At 40.8% G+C, this 16316-nt stretch overlaps 1 protein-coding gene across 1 annotated transcript in view; it reads left to right on the top strand.

Moving 5' to 3' along the window:
• CNTN3 (contactin 3) overlaps positions 1 to 16316 on the top strand; it is a 174859-nt gene that overhangs the window by 126783 nt on the left and 31760 nt on the right. The window contains exons 7-9 of the mRNA XM_081184048.1: positions 2290 to 2426; positions 5928 to 6057; positions 8257 to 8407. Of these exons, the coding sequence (XP_081040174.1) occupies positions 2290 to 2426; positions 5928 to 6057; positions 8257 to 8407 (418 nt within the window). The remainder of the gene's footprint in view (positions 1 to 2289; positions 2427 to 5927; positions 6058 to 8256; positions 8408 to 16316) is intronic.

The following is a 16316-nucleotide window of genomic DNA, read 5'->3' as shown; positions in this document are numbered from 1 at the left end:
GCAAAAACTAATGCTTGGACCCATATACTGTGCTGAAGTCATGATACTTCCTGAAGATTATAGACTATTGTGGTAAAACAGTGGAGATGCAATAGCAAAAATGTTCTTTCCTAAAAAGTTTAATTACAAACATAGGCATTTAAGCATAAGTTCTATGCTCCATAAACTTAAAAGCTTCATCATTGCAGCATTATTTAAAGGTTTACTTTATGATGCATTTGAAATGTGATGGAATTACAGGTTTTCCCACTGATATTAAAAAGTACAAGAAAATTAATACCCAAAATCTATGGGCTTGCATTCTCCTCCTGTTTGATTGTAGTAGAGCAGAGGCTGAGGAAGGAGAAAGAGGTAATAAATTTGCGCAATTGCAAATGTAGCTATTGAGTCAAGGGCACCCTAGACTAGGATAGTGAAGGTTGAGCATCAGCTGCATTCTCCAGGGTTACAGAAATTAGATATTAGAAGAGTTTTAGCAGAGCTCTAAGACATTGCCAGAGTAATCCTGTCTGTGAGTTATGCCCACTGGTCAGGACTACTAATTCTCCTGTGCGCACAAAGCACAATTCTGCACTGGCAGGAAAAATTACGACAATGTGGTAGTAGAGGAAAAATACAACCTTCAGGACTCAACCACATCACAGAGGAAAATTAGGATGTGACCTGGAGAGGAACAGACTTAAATTAGAATTCCATGTTCATTTAGGATCTTTTTCTCAACATGCATATAAATCTTAAACCTGCAGAATAACTGGTATAGCTTTGAACATTCCCATCAGAATCATTGGAGAACCCCAGATAATTCACCCCAAGGTTGAACCACAAAGGGGATAGGACTGAGCATGTAGCCAATTTTTGCTATAGCACCAGAGGTATAAATTTCAAATGGGGAAGACAGATCTGTCTCTATACACGCTGATATGGTTTTTATTATGGAATGTTAATGTTAACCATTGCAAAGGTACCTTGAGTAGCTATACACATTAGAAAGGTACAATGAAAATCTCAGTATAAATAAAATACATACAGGGATGAGTGGTGAGACTACAAGGCTTCTTTGGCCCATGAACAGGATAAGCAGTTACTGTTGTAGAGTTATAGCTCCATGTGCTAGTTATTGTGGGTTGCTATCACAGTACATCTTTGTGGGCAGATAGATCTCTTCCTGACAGAACCACTCACCCACAATGGTACCCTTTGGCACACCAGACACATATCCCCCCCCCCCTCTTCTCTAAACCTGGCTTTCTGGAGCAGGGGACATTGCTTCTGGTTCTGGTTCATCTGCCTCCCCCCACTTCCCATGATGTAGGCATTGCCTTCATCTGTGCATTTATCTAAGTTGGGACTCAGACCCATGGTTCATGTTCACTGCTGCACTCTCCTTTCCCACTGAGCTACTGGACAAATCACAGTGTTACCCTTCCCTGGGTTTGCTATTATAGTTTTCATTCTTCTTGCAGGAGTTGTGAACATGTATGCATGGGTTCCACAGTAAGACTTGTATCCTTCTCCTGAGAAGCCTCTAGTTTTCTATGTTGGTCCTTCTTGTACAATGAGAAGCACAGCAGTCTCTTTTCCAATGGCCTAGTTATACATTGTCAGAGTGTACTGGATTGTGTTATATCATGAGCTCATTTGGCTACCACCATGCTTTGATTAATGCCTTCTGTGCCTGGGTGATGTAGGCGTATTGCTGTTCCGCAACATCCTTATTTCCAGGCATACTGTGGTATTGCCTATCAGTGCTGCTTCTGTTAGCTGTTGTCTGTTCCTGGGTGTGCATTGTATTGTGACTACCTTATGTGGGCATGAAGCCTGCCATAGTCACCCCATATTATGTAGTGGAACAAAAGCATCAGCATGTTCACATCACTTTTACATAACAGTTCTTTGGGTGTGGATAAATAGTTGGCGTCTGAAAAAAATGACTTAAAAGGCTCAATAAATCAAAGATCCAAGGAACTATTTTGCTGGGTGAGGAAATTTCATGGCTGCGTACTCTCCTCTATATGGAAACTTTCCTCCTGGCTGTTTATGCGTCAGTGAGGCATGGCATCGAAATCAGCACCTGCCGCCGTAACGTTAGTCGTGTTAACAGGCCTAAGTAAAAACACAATGTGACATTAATGTATCATTTAAGGAACTTTATTTTATTTTTTTGGTTCAGAACATTCCCTGCATTTACTGTTGGTCAGCTGCTTTCCAAACATGCTTCTGTTACCACCTTCTTGAAGAACAATACCCCTCTTTATTAAGGCTTTCTTATCCTTTTGCTCTCCTTTAAAGCAAAGCCTCACTGGGTTCAACTCATAAAAGATTTTGAAGCTGCGGTGGAGGACAACTTATACTGGGAATGCAGAGCGAGTGGCAAGCCCAAGCCATCCTACAGGTGGCTGAGAAATGGAGAGCCTCTGGCATTGGAGGTAATGGTGGCTGTTCTTTCTTTGGGCAGGGGGTGGGGTAGGCATTCTTGCATATATGTAGACCATGGACTCTGCGCAAGTAACTCAAAACGAGCTGACAAAGGATAATGTTATGCCTCAAATAGCTCCTACAGTTAATTGTTTACCAATAGCAAATTATGCTTAAGAGGATTTATTCTTTGGCACATGGGCTAAACTGCACTGCCAATGTACATGGTGGTGTTGGCACATGAAGGTTGTGCGCCCATCATTTCTGCCTATTCTTAAAATTACTGTGAATTGCTTGGGTTGTACTGTATGTAATGCTAATCCGAGTCTGTTTATAAATGTGATAAATAAACAACTCAGAGCAGATCCATTAAAATTAATGAGCCTGTCAGTCATGTCTATTAATTTCAGCGGGTCTATCCTGTGTAGGACTAGCATTGTATACAACTCATGGTTCTTACATTTACATGAGCAGTTAGCCAGGTTATCTATCCTACAAAGAAGGGTGCCTCCAGGCTTAATGGAAGTCGTTTTCATCCTGTATCACATTGCAGGGTGAGAGATTGTCTCCTGGCTTCCCTCATATATAATCATTTCTGCACTGCTTATGTTGCTCACTTATGCAAATCAAATGGAAAGGTTGCACATAAATGCACAAGAAATCAAATCTATTGAGAAGTGTCGTTTTGCCAACAGTCAGCTTCCCCTTCTCCTTGCTGAATAGACAAAAGCAGTAGATGGGGAAGGCAGGGGAGGACAGAAAATTTATTGGCAGGCAGTTACTATGAAAATTACATAGTCTAACAGATGTTTGTTGTCTCGCAGTATCATCTACCTGTGTGAGACTGAGAATATCAACTTTCTTTGATGTATACTACAGTGGTACCTCGGTTTAAGAACAGCTTTGGTTTAAGAATGGACTTCCGGAACGGATTAAGTTCATAAACTGAGGTACCACTGTATATCACTTTTGCACATTCCTAGTTGCTGGTTTCAGGATCAGCATTTGTTAGGCAACTGTTGTTCAGTTGGACAAGATTCCTAGTAGACCAAGTACAGTGATAACTAACTGAGTAGTAGGGTGATAAATAACTAAGAGAGGAATTTGGTATAGCGCTAAGTTAAAGTCCCTTAGCACTAGCAGATTTTTTTGCACTAGTGGAATGGTACTCATGGCTGGTTGCACAACAATTTGCTTGGTTTTGCTTTAATTCTGATACTTCCTATTGTGCAATCTGTTGCACAACAAGCTTTCTGCACGCATAGCTGTTGTGCAGGATTTCATATTGTGCCCCCATTATTCTTGCCCTTCTGTTAGCACAACAACCCTCCCGCTGGCAGTCAGAGAACGCTGAATCTGAGCCTAGGGTTGTATCTAGTGCTAGTTCAAGATTCTATATACATGTATGGAGGACACAGGTGGTGCTGTGGTCTAAACCACTGAGCCTCTTCGGCTTGCCTATCGGAAGGTCGGCGGTTCGAATCCCCATGATGGTGGTGAGCTCCCATTGCTCTGTGCCAGCTTCTGCCAACGTAGCAGTTTGAAAGGACACCAGTGCAAGTAGATGAATAGGTACCACTGCGATGGGAAGGTAAACGGCATTTCTGTGCGCTCTGGCACTCGTCACAGTGTCACTTTGCATCAGAAGCAGTTCAGTCATGCTGGCCACATAACCCTGAAAGCTGTCTGTGGACAAACGCCGCCTCCCTCGGCCTGAAAAGCGAGATGAGCGCCGCACCCCATAGTCGCCTTAGACTGGATTTAACCGTCCAGGCATCCTTTACCTTTACCTATAGATGAACATCAGTAACTTAATAGGAGGTGATTCGGGGGGGGGGGGGGAGAAAACTGTACACAGATTTATGTTAGGTCTGCAAAAGGATGTAGGAGGAGGGGACTCTATAGTCTATAGACTCTGAATTTGAAGATAATCCTGGATCTCTCCAGCCTATGAAAACATGGAAAGCAATATTTTTAAATTAAATGGGCATTTTAAGAGCATATATTGATTACAAAATTGAACTGGCAAATAAAAAAAAGTTCCCTGAGAAAGTTAATGAGTTTGAGATTATGGATTTTAGAAGCCTAATAATTGCAGATAAATTAAGTGGGCTAAAGTGTAAAGTTCCCCAATATGATGAGCAGTTTCTTCGTGCCTTTGTTCACAGACTGGATGACCTGAGAAATAAGACTCCTAACTTTATTTTGCCAGCAGTAGCTGAAAGGATCAGAGTCGAAAGCATTGGTTATAATTATTTCTCACCTCTATGCACCTTTGAAGGTGAGGCAGGGAGTGATACAGGAGAGGGCCTTTTCTATGGTGGGATCCTGTCTTTGAAACTTACTCCCCAGGGGAGCTTACCTAACACCATCTCTGTTATATCTTTATGCAAGGCAAATACTGTTTTTAATCTCCTAGGCATTGGAGGATGTTTACATCTGCTGATGAGATTGCCAGACTTCAAAAGTCTCTTTAGTCATATCTTCTTCTATCACATTGTATTGTATTCTTCTTCATTGCTATTACTAGTGGGGAGTGATTTGTAAGGATTTTAGTGTGATTTGTAAGGCTCTATTACTAATTTCTCTTCTAGTCATGTTAGTATTCTTTCTTTTTCACAACTGCAAAATGAATCCCTCCGTGGCTTAAAAAAATCATTCCTAAGTGAGAATCATGGACCACAAAAGTGATGGTGGAAATGTGATACAGGCCAAGGGGGCTAAGTCCTGCTGCCCAGATGATCAGGCAAAAAACCAGTGCTATTACAGTCAAGCCTGATTGATGTTCTCTAAGTGCCTCTAAAGATAAATTATAAGTTCTTAGGTTTCTTTCTTTTTATTCAAGTGTGCATAAATTGTGATAAACTGATTGCTGAATGTGATAGCATATAACATTATTATTTGCATATTCAATAAGCAATGATATAAACTTCCATCTACGGTCTGAATTCATGCTTCATGTATATATACCCTGTTCAAGGTGAACAAGACCTCTGTTTCTTTCTCAAAACACTACACCCAGTCTCTGGCGTTGTAATATGACTTGACATTCCGAAGGAGCAGAATTGAACCCCCACCCCATGCCAGGCTGCAAAACCGTTTTATAGAAGTAGGCATGCTTGTAAGCACCAAAATTAAAGTGAGTTGATCCCCAGGATTGTTAGGAATAGGGCACATTGACAATCAAATCCAACTCAATTTTCTCAGAATTCAAAAGAGGATTTTCAAAGCTGGTGTTCCAGTTTGAGGCTTATATCTGCTGGATAGCACATAAAGCCTTGTAGCTCATAAAGGCCATTATTACTGTTATTACTGTTGTGCTACTCTCTTTGGTCAGAGCATGCCAGAAACTTCACAGTTGACTCAAGCATCAGTTAAGCTACGTTTAAACTCTTCAAATGAGATTTGATAAAAGCATGGGGTATAGTTGTGCAGTCAAAATAGCTTCCTGTGTCTGTTTTACCAGTCATTTAAAGGCATATACATTTCTAACTTTTGCTTTTGCTGTCCAGGGAAGAATACAAATCGAAAATGGGGCTTTGATCATAACAAACCTCAACTTGACAGATTCTGGCATTTACCAGTGTATTGCAGAAAACAAACACGGGACAATATATTCCAGCGCTGATCTCAGAGTTGTAGGTAGGTCTAAAATTTCCTATCTCTTTCATAGAATTGTTGGGTTGGAAGGGACCCCGTGGGTCATCCAGTCCAACCCCCTGCAATGCAGGAAACCTGCCCACAGTCATCCCTGGGTGGCTGAAACCACCAGCCACTGATTAACAGCCAGATGCACCAATCCATTGTGCCACTGTTACTAAATATGTATTTCCATGCCATGTAGTTGTCAGAATGATTGCCTTAAGAAAAAAACAAGTGGCAAAACTTGGGGTGTTGTTGTTGTTTTCTCATCGCAGCAAAGCAACATCTAATTGTGGTGCTGCAATACTTTACTCACCTGCATCTAGAGGATGTGCTAGATGGGTGCGGGGGTGGAAGATGAAGCCTGGTGTGTTTTACAGCCCAATCTTTCACTGCTTTAAAACGAGGACACCAAGATAAATTATTAATTAGGGGGAGAGCAGAGACAAAGGCTTGGATGCAGTCCCAGAGATTAAAACTAATCACACGATCTGGAAGCAACTTCGGTTCAGCACATTACTCAGGTGTGCTGACCTTCTGCATCACGGCCCTGGTATTCCTGGGAGAGCAATGTCATTTAAAAAGCAATAAGATGGGTTCCTGTGACCCCTTCCTTGATTATGGAGACAGGGGCCAGTTACTGAGGTTATGCCAACTTGCTTTTGAAAACAAATGGCAAACACTCATCAAGGCTGAGTGCTTGACTCTCGGCGCTTCCACAGAATTCTAATAACAAGCACCCTTTTTCACTGATAAGGCAGTTGAGAGAAGCTTTGACGACCACCTCGTGCAGTTTCCTTTTAAGCATTTCTAAATAGTTACCAGCACCTGTTCATTGTTACGATTCACAAAGGTCACACAGCAAACTATCCTCACAGCTATATACAGCACGTGGGGTCGTATCGTATCCAGCCAGTGCAAGTTCTCAATTCTCTCCTTTCCCTGTGCAACCCCTAAATCTCACTCACAACAGATTTAGGGGCCATGCTGGGAGAGAGAACGGCAGGGAAGTTCCACTGCACAGCCCAAAATTGTTATGCTAGCAGAACTGTGTAGTTGGAACCACACATGGGCTATATTTGGCCAGTTGTCTCACTCCATTTGTCACTTGTAATATAACCTGCTCTATTTGTACTGAAGAGCATGAGGAAGCCAAGTGGAGCCTGCTAATGGTTTGAGGTTGATTGCAAGGTTATTAGTTTGAGAGTTTTCGTGTGTGCCAAAAGCAGTTCTCTGATATTGTGGCACTCGATAAATTTGCAAAAATAAAATAAAAACTCACTTAAATATGAGCCCAAAATCAAACTAAAGGTCAGCTCACATGGCATCATTTTAGCATTGCCCTTCTGCTCTTTGAAGTTATCCTAAGCTGTGTATTCCAAGGAGGCCTGTTCTGCTTCCATTTTGTGTTCCTTCATTAGCACCTTGGCTGAAGAGGTTCCATATTTTCCAAAATGGTTGGCTGGCAAAGAACTCGCAAACCAAGCCCTAAATGCACTTGAAAGCTTCCTGCCAAAATCCTCTGCTGAAATGAACAAGGAAGTGCTTTTGCCTTCTGTCCATTGCCTTAGCACATCCCAAAATCGTTAATGTTAAGTCTTCCTCATGTTCCTGATCTAATCAAAGCAACGCTGTCACCTGCTGATTAGCCATGAAGAACTCTGATATTATTTTGGAAGAAACGATCATTTTGAACTCCACCTGAAGCCTATACCAATTGTTTTGGGGCCCTTCCCAGTCCTACTAGTAACAACACTATAGTATGTGTTTCTTCATCGCCACCAGACTGGTAAAATGAAGCAGTCATCAGCATTATCCCATTGTAACCCACATCCTGACATGCTAAGAGTTGTATCCTTATGCAGTTTCTGAAATCAAATTACATTCAGAAAAGCTAGTTTCTCTGGATAGCAGTTGCTGGGAGAAACTGGTGGAAGAAAGATGTACTCTGCATGTAAGCTTCCTGCAGGCATCTGGTTGAATGAAATCTGGTTCATCTGGTTCAATGAAATGAAAATAAAGTATGCGTTTAATTCCAGCTGAATTCAATGACAATTTAATGTGCGATAATGTGGAATGGTAATTCCGATTCTTCGGTGGTTAAATGAAAAACGGGCCTATTTTAACTCGTGGGATCCACTGAGGCCATGGCAGAGAAAGTTGTGTTTCATAGTTAATATTCCTTTTTTCCACTGCTAGCCTCTGCTCCTGACTTCTCTAAAAGCCCGATGAAGAAGCTGATTCAGCTTTTAATTGGCAGCACAGCTCATTTTGACTGCAAGCCGAAATCTTCCCCTAAAGCGACGACTACTTGGAAAAAGGGAGGTGAGCTGCTCCAAGAAAATGAAAGGTATTATGTGAATCATGAGTGCTTCCATACTACAATTTAAACTATTATTCTTAGTCCCTATCCTGAAGAATAATAATAATAACAATAATAATAATAATAATAATAATAATAATAATAATAATAATAATATGCACTAATCTAAACTAGGTAGCAAACATGCAAACACAGATTTTGTAAAAGTAATTGAGCTTCTCTTTTCCCCCTTTTTGGATCCACCAGAGTAACATTCAAGGCCACTGAAACAAAATCCTGTCTCCCCAGTTCCCCAGCAGATACACTGCACATACATTCGGTCTTCTGATTATATGGTTAAGAACAGTAGCTACAGAAGTGTTGCACCACTTCAGAGAGTGATTTCTTGTGAAGTGGTATTTCATAGACAACAGCCTGCCTCGCAAAATACATGAGATAGGGTGTGTGCTTGTTGTAATGTAATATATAAACACAACACACAAACGCACATAGATTGCAACATCAAGGAATTTTAAAAGATAGGAACTGAAGATACCAGGGTTACAAAAAAGGAGCAAAGGCCTTAATAGCTAAATAGCCCCTGCTTATAATACGAAGGCTGGAGGTGGAATCCTACACACTCTACTAAGGAAGAAGTCTGACTGATTTTTTTCCTGAGTAAACATACTTTTGTGAGTTTGCAGTGGGGGTTAGGCTGTATACCTGACCAGTAAAGTGAAATTGAAGTATGTTCCTAAGCAAACAAAAACAAAAATACTTTATGCCCCAGGAAGCTTATAATCTAAATTCAGTTAGTCATGAGCAGGAGAAAGAATAGTGGAAAGTAAGCAATAGGAAAGGCGGGGAATGGATGTGAGCAAATGCAGAACATGTACCTGGGCTTTGTTTCACTTGAGCGTGAGACCTAGGGAATTAAGACAAAGGCTTCTCAGATGAAGGACATTTTCAGCTGAATTTGAAGAAAGGGGGTCACTAGGTAGGAAATTGTAGCATCAAATGAGGTATAACAACTTGACAGCATTGCTCCAGGAAGCCTTGCCAGGTTGGAATTTTATCAGCAAAGAGCAATGGGTGGTTGTTGTTGCAATGTTTGAAGCAAAACTGAAGAGTCCTCAGATGCCTCATTCAGTTCCTAAGGCAAGTACACAAATCTTGCCCCATTCCGCCTTTTTTTTAAACATTCCCCCAAATATGGGGAAATACTTCCACAGGAAGAGAAGTTCTTTTAAAAAACACACAACTCAGTGTGGTTCAGCACAGCACTAGGCCAGCAAATGCATGATGCCTTGATCTAGTCGGGAATACAGCTTCTAATGCAAATAAGGATGCACATCCCATTGAAATGTTCAGTTCAGTGCTGACCAACACTATGTTTCCATCTATCTTGTGCAAGACTTGATGCATTTAGATACCTTTTTTTCAATCTCAACTAAATTGGATAGATCTGAACATGAGGAAAGTTAGGGATAACTGTCAACACCACTAGAACAACAATATCAATACTGAAAATGCAACATCATGAATATCTGTATATCCCCAAATACTAAATTGTGTCACCAAGATACTGTCTAGGTGACAGAATATAACTGGCCTGAAGTTTGTAAAGTTTTGTTCCATGCACTGTGTGTGACAGGGAGAGAGTGCACAGCTGATTGTGGAAATTAGAGGGGGGAAATACAGTAGAAGCTATATGTTGAGAAAAAGGTGACGTACTCAGGTAATACTGCAGGCGTAATATCATTTCATACAAACTCACGCCCTTTTCCAACAGTTGGGCGTTTTAGCACAAATTGGCCTTTAGCACAAAACTGATCAGACGTTGTCATTGTCTCTGGAGATTTGATTTGCGCCATAGTGTCATCATAAGCAATATTTGAAAAGTGAGGCATGCACATAAAATGAAGAATACATGGTAGAGATTCATGTTAAGAAATGACTGGTGCTTAACAATGGGTCGCCTCCTGTTGTTTTCTAAATAAAATGCATTGTGAAGAAGTTGCAACGCCATAGCAAATCAGCAGATGATACAAATTATTCTGGAGAGTCAAAGTGGTGCCAAGGGAGCTAATAAAGCCAGGCAGCCTAGCAGCACCTTGACAGTTCAGAATCAATGCTGACAAATGCAAGGAAATGTGTGTTGGAAGGGAAAAATTGAACTACTCATGTACAGGACTAGGTTGTAATAAATTAACCTGTAACAGCTTAGACTGGAGCATCACTTGTGGAGAGTTCAATGGAGATATGTGCTCATTCTGCAGCAGCAGCAGTCAAAACAAAGTGAACTGAGAAATGAAGAACGAGATAGAAAATAATACTGGAAATCTCCTTCTGTTGTTACATAAATTGATTTTAATGCCCTTAGACCTTGAATGCTGCACACTGTCCCGATCATCCTAGCTCAGTGATATAAAGAGACTAAGGGATGGCAGGTGAAGATTCAAAAAAAATTGCAAAGGCATCCCTATGAACTGTGAGTAGGAAGAACTCAAGACTGATTTAGTCTGAGGAAGACTAATTGTATGGGAATCTCTAGGTACAGAAAAAGCATTATCAGAAGCTTAATATTTACCTAACTATAGCTTCCATTACTAGGAACAAATGAAAAGCAGTGCATTTAAGGCAGCAAGGAGCTTATGTTGACATATTACCATTAGCATATGGTATGGTTGAACCAACATTGTGGAGCGACTAGAGTGTTCTGTTTGGAACCAAACTGACAAGTTTGTTGTTATCCAGAAGTGTTTCATTGGGATTGTTGAAGGAAAGATGGGACATAACAATTGTTCTTAATGTGCCAGATTACTGAAAGGATTGAGATAAGTGGGGGGGGGGGGGAATCCAGTATAAATAATTGTCAGTCGTGGTACTACGCACTATGAATGGAGAGCATGAGAAATGATTTTGAAATATACCACAAGAGTTATTTCAGCCAATTAAGGTAATTTCTCATGAAAAGATTCGCATAGCATCAGCATTCATAGTTGCAAGTTAGGTTATTTGTTTCGAGTAGAGTTATCTATGCAGAAAACTACCGATTATTCTTATGTTCCCTTATTCTCTTTGACAAGCGTTGACATGTCCTTCATTATGACTAGCAACCAAATGGTTTTACTCTGGAAAGGCAAAAGCAATAAGGAAATGCAGAAGTAATGTTGCTTTTACTGCATCCGTGTCTTTTGTCTTTGGTACGAGTATCCTAGTGTAGGGGAAATGGTTTATCAATTCTTTTTATTTATTTATTTTATCTCAGACATTTCTATGCTGACTTGCCTTTTGCAGTGCACCAGGAAAAAGCTATTCATAAAACACTTCACTGGAATCCTTCCCTAGCCATTATGGTCATACATTGTGTGGTTTTTTTAAAAAATAAATAAATAAAAATTGTTCTATTTTCTGTAGGGAGAGCAATTTAGACCAGGAACTGAAAGATGAAACCAGAGGCCAACACAGCTTTTATAAAGCCATCTATCAATTTCTATGACCATAGCCATTATACTATATTTGGTCTTCTAAGAAGAATTTGCAATACTCTGATCATAAGGAAACCTACCTGTGATTAATTGCTACTTCTTATCCATGAGCTATCCAACTAAGTCATCACATGAGTAGAACAAATTTTGCTAATGTAACAGTATTCAACCCTTCTCTGCAAGCCCCTGCACCACTCCCAGGGCAGATTTTGGCATGTGTGGGCTGGGAGCTGGGGTGGAACAAATATTGTTACTTGTTGTTCAAGTAAAAGTGCAATAACTTAGATACATCCCCGGGGCTTCCAAGAGCAGCACAATCCTCTAAAAGTTTACTCAGAAGTAATCCCTATAGAGTCCAGTGGGATTTACATGCTGGTAAGCGAACTGCAGCTTATGTTACACTGGCAGTGTCCAATTCAATTGCATCTATCAAGAAATAAGGAAGAAGGTAAAATATGCAGAAGCTATTCAGCAAGTTGAAAGCCACTGAATTGACCCGTTTCCAGAGACACATCTGCTTTTAACATTCCATTGTCAAAACACAGTTATTTTTATGAAGTGTTGTTTGTCTAGCCGTATGCCCCCGCTTGAGCTTGCATCATTGCTTTGGCTAGGAAAGAAACCCAGAGAGAAGTTGTTTCTTAAAAATACAGCAGCTGAATTTCTGACCTAAATCTTGCAGTGGCTTATGAAATGAATGTATTAGATTAACCCAGGATTAGCTACTTAATTAAAAGTGAAGTGTGTTCAAAGCAGAATAAAACTGTGTACATTTTGATGGAAGTACTCTAATTCTTTCGCTTCTTTGAAGTGGATGATCTGAAGGGCTGTGTAAACCCCATTGTTTTGGGTGATGGACTGATCTCCATCCCAGCAGGAAGGCTCCCTAGCTCTGTCCTAACTTTACATTTCTTCATAGAATGCAGGAAAACAGTACTTGCACTTCTATAAGCTTCTTGCTTTACCCACACACAAGACTGCTTCCTTGGTGGAAGATGAGGTGGAGATTAGATCAACTTTTTCAAGTGATATTTTGAGCTTCTACTAATATATAGCTACGCTGGAAGTTTCTTCAGGGAAGCTAATTTATAGGGCAAAGCACTATTAAAATCTGGAGAGCACATAATCCCTGCCCCTTGCTCCAACTTGTACTTTCTTCATACAGTATTATGCTGACCTTTGGGTCAATGTACTGAAGAAGGTGGGGTGGGGGTTCCAGTTTCAGGCATGCTTGGAGGAAACTTGATTACTTGGATCCATTTCAGCCTGGTTTCATGGCACTGAAACTGCCTTGGTCGTCCTAGTTGACAGCATTTATTGGGAGAGAGATGGGGAGAGTGCTTTCTGCTTATTCTCCTCAGTCTCTTGGCAGCTTTTGATACTGTCGACCATGGTATCCTTCTGGAGTGTCTCAGGAAGGCAGGAGGTGCTAAATAGCATGGGGGACAAGATGGAACCTTGTGGGACACAATAGGACAAGTCCTATAATGCCAAAGATTAGCCTTCCATAACTGCTTTCTTGAAATAACCTTGGAGGTAGTACTGGAACCATTGAAGAAGTGCCCCCATCTCCAGGAAGCCTCTGAAAGCTGTTGCCCAGTGGAATATATATCAATATTCAGATAATATCCAGTCACATTTCTCTGTACCATCTGAATTAGGGGTAGGCTGTTAAGGTGAAAGCATCATGTGGCTCATTCTCAGACTGGAGAGAGACGGAGCTAGTGGGTGAGAAAAATGGGAGGTGCTTCCTCTCTTTTTTGAGTGAGTCATTCAAACTTGCCTCATAATACAGTCCCCTTTAAGCATATTCTTGTGCTATTCAGTATCTGTATATGAACTGAGCTACAGTCTCAAAAGGGATGCGGGTGGCGCTGTGGGTTAAACCACAGAGCCTAGGACTTGCCGATCAGAAGGTTGGCGGTTCGAATCCCTGCGACGGGGTGAGCTCCTGTTGTTTGGTCCTAGCTCGTGCCAACCTAGCAGTTCAAAAGCACGTCAAAGTGCAAGTAGATAAATAGGTACCACTCTGGCGGGAAGGTAAACGGCGTTTCCGTGCGCTGCTCTGGTTCGCCAGAAGCGGCTTAGTTATGCTGGCCACATGACCCGGAAGCTGTACGCCGGCTCCCTTGGCCAATAAAGCGAGATGAGCGCCGCAACCACAGAGTCGGCCACGACTGGACCTAATGGCCAGGGGTCCCTTTACCTTTACCTTTACAGTCTCAAAACTATGACGAACTAGAAATCAATGGATACAAAAAGAATGTTGCAGGTTTTCTGTTCCAGCGGTGGTTTCCCGGGGTCACATCAAATGCTGCTACAGAGGATGCCCCCATCTTCAAGATGGGATACCTAGGGAGCATGAAAGGCTGCTATGGGAAAGAGCAGTTTAAAAAGACTTGGTTCACATATAGTGCTACATGCATAGTCCTCTGGAACCCTATGTTTTACAGTAACAGAAACTGGTTGCGCAAGAGAGCCATTCTGCTTCCCTTCTCCACTCCTGCCACATACACAAAAATAGAAAACATCTTACGGCTTTGTAAAAGTGTGATGATGATGATGATGATGATGATGAAGAAGAAGAAGAAGAAGAAGAAGAAGAAGAAGAAGAAGAAGAAGAAGAACAGCTGTCAGAGGCAGCAGCATGCCCCAAAATACCAAATACTTAGAATTTAAATCAGGACACATTTGTTCCCTTAATGTCTTATTTGTGAGCTTCCACTATTGTAGCAGAAATGGTGACTTGGTGGACCTTTGTTCTTCTTTGTTCTTCTCCTTATGCTCTTGTGGAACCATTCACTCTGCTCTGCTTTCACAGTCGTTGCTTTAGGTAGCACAGCTGGAAACAGAATGCTGTGCTAGCTAAAGGCACCTCTGGTTTGATCCACCAAGTCCCTTGGGCTCTTATAAAGATAATAGTTCTGACCTATAATTCCACAGTGTCAGAGCTGTGGATTTTGACAGTGTAGATTCTCGTGTTGATATATAATATAATGCCTTGCCTTGGTTTCTAGACCTTCTATACTTACAATATCCCCCCAGTAGATAAAATGCTGTGAAAACAGATGCATATACTTTTTATCATGTTGCAAAACCATTCTATCTCTATTACACAGAGAGAGAAGTTGCTGTTTCACTGGCAGTTTTAGGAACATATATAATCTTATTGTACAGCCATATTCAATAACTGTCTCACAAGATTCTATTTATAGTCCATTATTACTTTGCAGGCACCTAATAACAAGATGAAATTCCTATTAAGGTACTCTGTATTCTGTTTAATTCTAGTATGCAAAGCAAGGTTTCTCCTGAAATATTTTCCTCTGGTGTCTGTGAAATAGTTCAAAAAAGTTGGATGATAGCAAAAAAGAAAAAGCCAATTACTTTTGAGCATCAGTATGCTACTCTTTGATTTCTTATACAGTCATACCTTGGTTGTTGAACGCCTTAGTACTCGTACGTTTCGGCTCCTGAACGATTGAAACCCAGAAGTGAGTGTTCCAGTTTTCTAACTTTTTGGGGGATGCCGAACTTCCTGCAGCCAATAGAAGCCATCCTTTGGTTTCCAAACATTTTGGAAGTCGAATGGACTTCCAGAACAGATTCCGTTCGACTTCCAAGGTACGACTGTATTATAAAAGTCATTTCTGCTGTCTTCTGAGTTGGTTTCATCCATCTTCCCAAATGTTCTTACATATCAAACAGATAGAAGCAATTATTCATGGTGCCTCATTGACATCCCAGTTAAACTTGAACAATTTGATTAAACATGTTTTGTTTCGTCCCATTGCAGCTAACATGACAGCATATGTTCAAATCCATAAACTTTAGCTTAAATCAAGGATCTTTAGGAACCATTGATATTTTGGTCCCATATTTATTTCAGCCATCCTGCTATAATTATTTAGGAAGGTTCATATTGAAAATCTGTTCCTTCTGAAAGAAAGGGAGAAAGATTTCTGATTATATATGTTTGCTGATGTGCCTGTATACTTGATAAGCATGTTATTACGGGGGAGGAGAGGCATTTTGATCCTGGTAGTTAGTGAGGCCGCAGTTCAACTTTCTGCAAATGTTAAGCATTTATTACAGTTTCATCAGTGTTTGCACCCCCTTCAAAGTCTACCAACAGTCCACTTATAGCTGCTTAAAATTGAAGTCTAATATCTGAAAGAATAGGCAGAGCTCTTTAAGTACTAGACATTTCAGTAGTGTATTGATAAAGAGAGAACCGTACCGTAATCCATGTCTTTCATTTATAAGTGAAGCATAAAAACTAGGCAATTTCCAGCCATTTTTAAATGAGTGCCATATTAGACTATGTGGGTTATTTTCTCTCTTAAGTCATCAAACATTTACAATTGGACTGGCTTCTTTTTCAAGCAGGAAGGGTTGTTGATAGCAGATATGTCAATGTCTTCTTTGTAAATCAGCTTAGATAGCTGGCTTGTGGCAGGTTTCTT

This window comes from Podarcis bocagei, assembly GCF_964188305.1.
Source record: "Podarcis bocagei genome assembly, chromosome: 2".
Taxonomy (NCBI): domain Eukaryota; kingdom Metazoa; phylum Chordata; class Lepidosauria; order Squamata; family Lacertidae; genus Podarcis; species Podarcis bocagei.
Note: the sequence above shows the minus strand (reverse complement) of the source record. Positions and strands in the feature narration are given on the sequence as shown.